The 1,858-nt window shown below is 49.7% G+C and overlaps 1 protein-coding gene across 1 annotated transcript; it reads right to left on the reverse strand.

Moving 5' to 3' along the window:
- Positions 1-693: 693 nt before the first annotated feature.
- On the reverse strand, positions 694-1,258 carry LOC108759228 (sericin-1-like). The gene is made up of 2 exons (XM_018504570.1): positions 1,113-1,258; positions 694-1,000 (listed from the first exon to the last, which is right to left on the reverse strand). Exons 1-2 carry the CDS (start codon positions 1,256-1,258, stop codon positions 694-696), a joined length of 453 nt encoding a protein of 150 aa, XP_018360072.1.
- Positions 1,259-1,858: the final 600 nt, after the last annotated feature.

Raw genomic sequence — 1,858 nt, forward strand, 5'->3', positions numbered from 1 at the left:
GGATAGCAGAGCAGCCATAAATGCACTTGCAAAGACCTCTACAGAATCATCTGTAGTTTGGGACTGCATGCAAGCCCTTGACAAACTAAGGGAAACAAGTCAAGTCACCTTAGTATGGGTCCCTGGTTACCAGGGAATACCGGGCAACAAGAGGGCGGACGGGCTAGCAAAGCTAGGGACAGAAATGGACCTAGCTGAAGACCGTCGGAGTTCCCTTAGTGATAGGTAAAAGAAAGATCAAAGAAATGCTAGAGCGGGAGCATTTAAACTCCTGGAAAGAAACAAAGGACTGTTGGCCAGCCAAGAAATTTATGGAAAAACCTAATCCGACCAGAACAAAAGAGCTAGCAGCAATGGGAAGAGAAAAACTGAAAATGGGCATAGGCCTGCTTACTGGACATTTGCCTCTCAGAGCACACCTATTCAATGTAGGACTGGTCGAACAGTAAAACTGCAGACTATGTGGAGAGGAAAGCGAAGACAGCGTGCACTTCCTGTGTATTTGTCGTATGCTTGCCTGCAAGAGCTATAGATCCTATGAGGCCGCATGTTTCTAACACCCGAAGATCTAGGCGGAGCAAAGATAGGCGACCTCATACGCCTGGCACACGGAGCGGGACTGAGCTTGGTTGCAGTGAGGAGAAGCTTTGAGGAAAAGCAGGGAGTGATGGAACTTTAGAGATTTAGGTCACGTTAGGCGGTTGCCATAGCCCAACCTGTATTACTACTACTACTACCACCACTACCACTACTACTACCACCACTACCACTACTATTACCACCACTACCACTACTACTACCACCACTACCACTACTACTACCACCACTACCACTGCTACCGCTACTACTACTGCTACTACTGCTACTACTACTGCTACTACCGCTACTACTACTGCTGCTACCGCTACTACTACTGCTGCTACCGCTACTACTACCACTACCACTACTACTACCACTACCACTACTACTACCACTACCACTACTACTACTACTACCACTACTACTACTACTACCACTACTACTACTACCACCACTACTACTACTACTACCACTACTACTACTACTACTACTACTACTACCACCACTACTACTACCACTACCACTACCACTACCGAGCCCCTTCTGGGCCTCTGTATAAGTGATTCCTGGCAGACGTTAACATCCACCCTGCCACGGAAACGCCGACGGGACCGCTCCGGTCCTCCTCGCACACCTGGGGAACTTCCCCAGGAGAGGCCTCTCGATCCGGGAGTCGCATTCTTCCCGTGGAAGCTTGTGCCTGTGGAGCTCCAGCGGAAGGTTACCCCCGTCAGGGATCCTCGACGACGGTCATCCGCTACCACTGAGACGCAGACGGATTCCTGGTGGCCTCCGCTGCCATCGCTACCGCTGCCGCTGCCGGAGGAGCTCAACGACGTCGCAGTAGGACCGCCAATCAGCCCGTTGCCGCCAACACCAGCCAAGCCGAGGACACCAGGGCGACGAAAGAGGAGAAAGGTAAACCCTCGGTTATCCCTACAGCTCTTCGGGACGGACTCCGACGGCTCCGAAGAATAGCGATTGGCAGTACACACTGACACACGCACACGCGCTGCAAGGCGACATAAAAACTTACCATTAGTACCGAAAGGTACTCCTGTATATAGTGTACAATAAAGAGCAATCTAATTTAATTTGTGGAATCCCCTTTATTCAGCGGCACCCTTCCACAGACAGGATGCGAATACACATTTGCGGGCAGAAACGGACAGAATGCGTATCCGCATCGGCGAACAGAAACGGATAATGAAATTATGTTCACATTCGACGCATTTTTGCATAAAACGAAAGAAAAAAAAATTATATAGAAAATAATTTG

The sequence above is a fragment of the Trachymyrmex cornetzi genome, unplaced genomic scaffold (genome assembly GCF_001594075.2).
Source record: "Trachymyrmex cornetzi isolate Tcor2-1 unplaced genomic scaffold, Tcor1.1 scaffold1041, whole genome shotgun sequence".
Classification (NCBI taxonomy): Eukaryota; Metazoa; Arthropoda; class Insecta; order Hymenoptera; family Formicidae; genus Trachymyrmex; species Trachymyrmex cornetzi.

Bases quoted from the DNA above. Each gene is read 5' to 3' on its own strand.
- LOC108759228 (XM_018504570.1), bottom strand. From the start codon at position 1,258: ATGCGACTCCCGGATCGAGAGGCCTCTCCTGGGGAAGTTCCCCAGGTG. The intron at 1,001-1,112 runs GTAGTGGTAGTG...TAGTAGTAGTAG, and splicing joins AGAGGCCCAGAAGGGGCTCG to TAGTGGTAGTAGTAGTAGTA.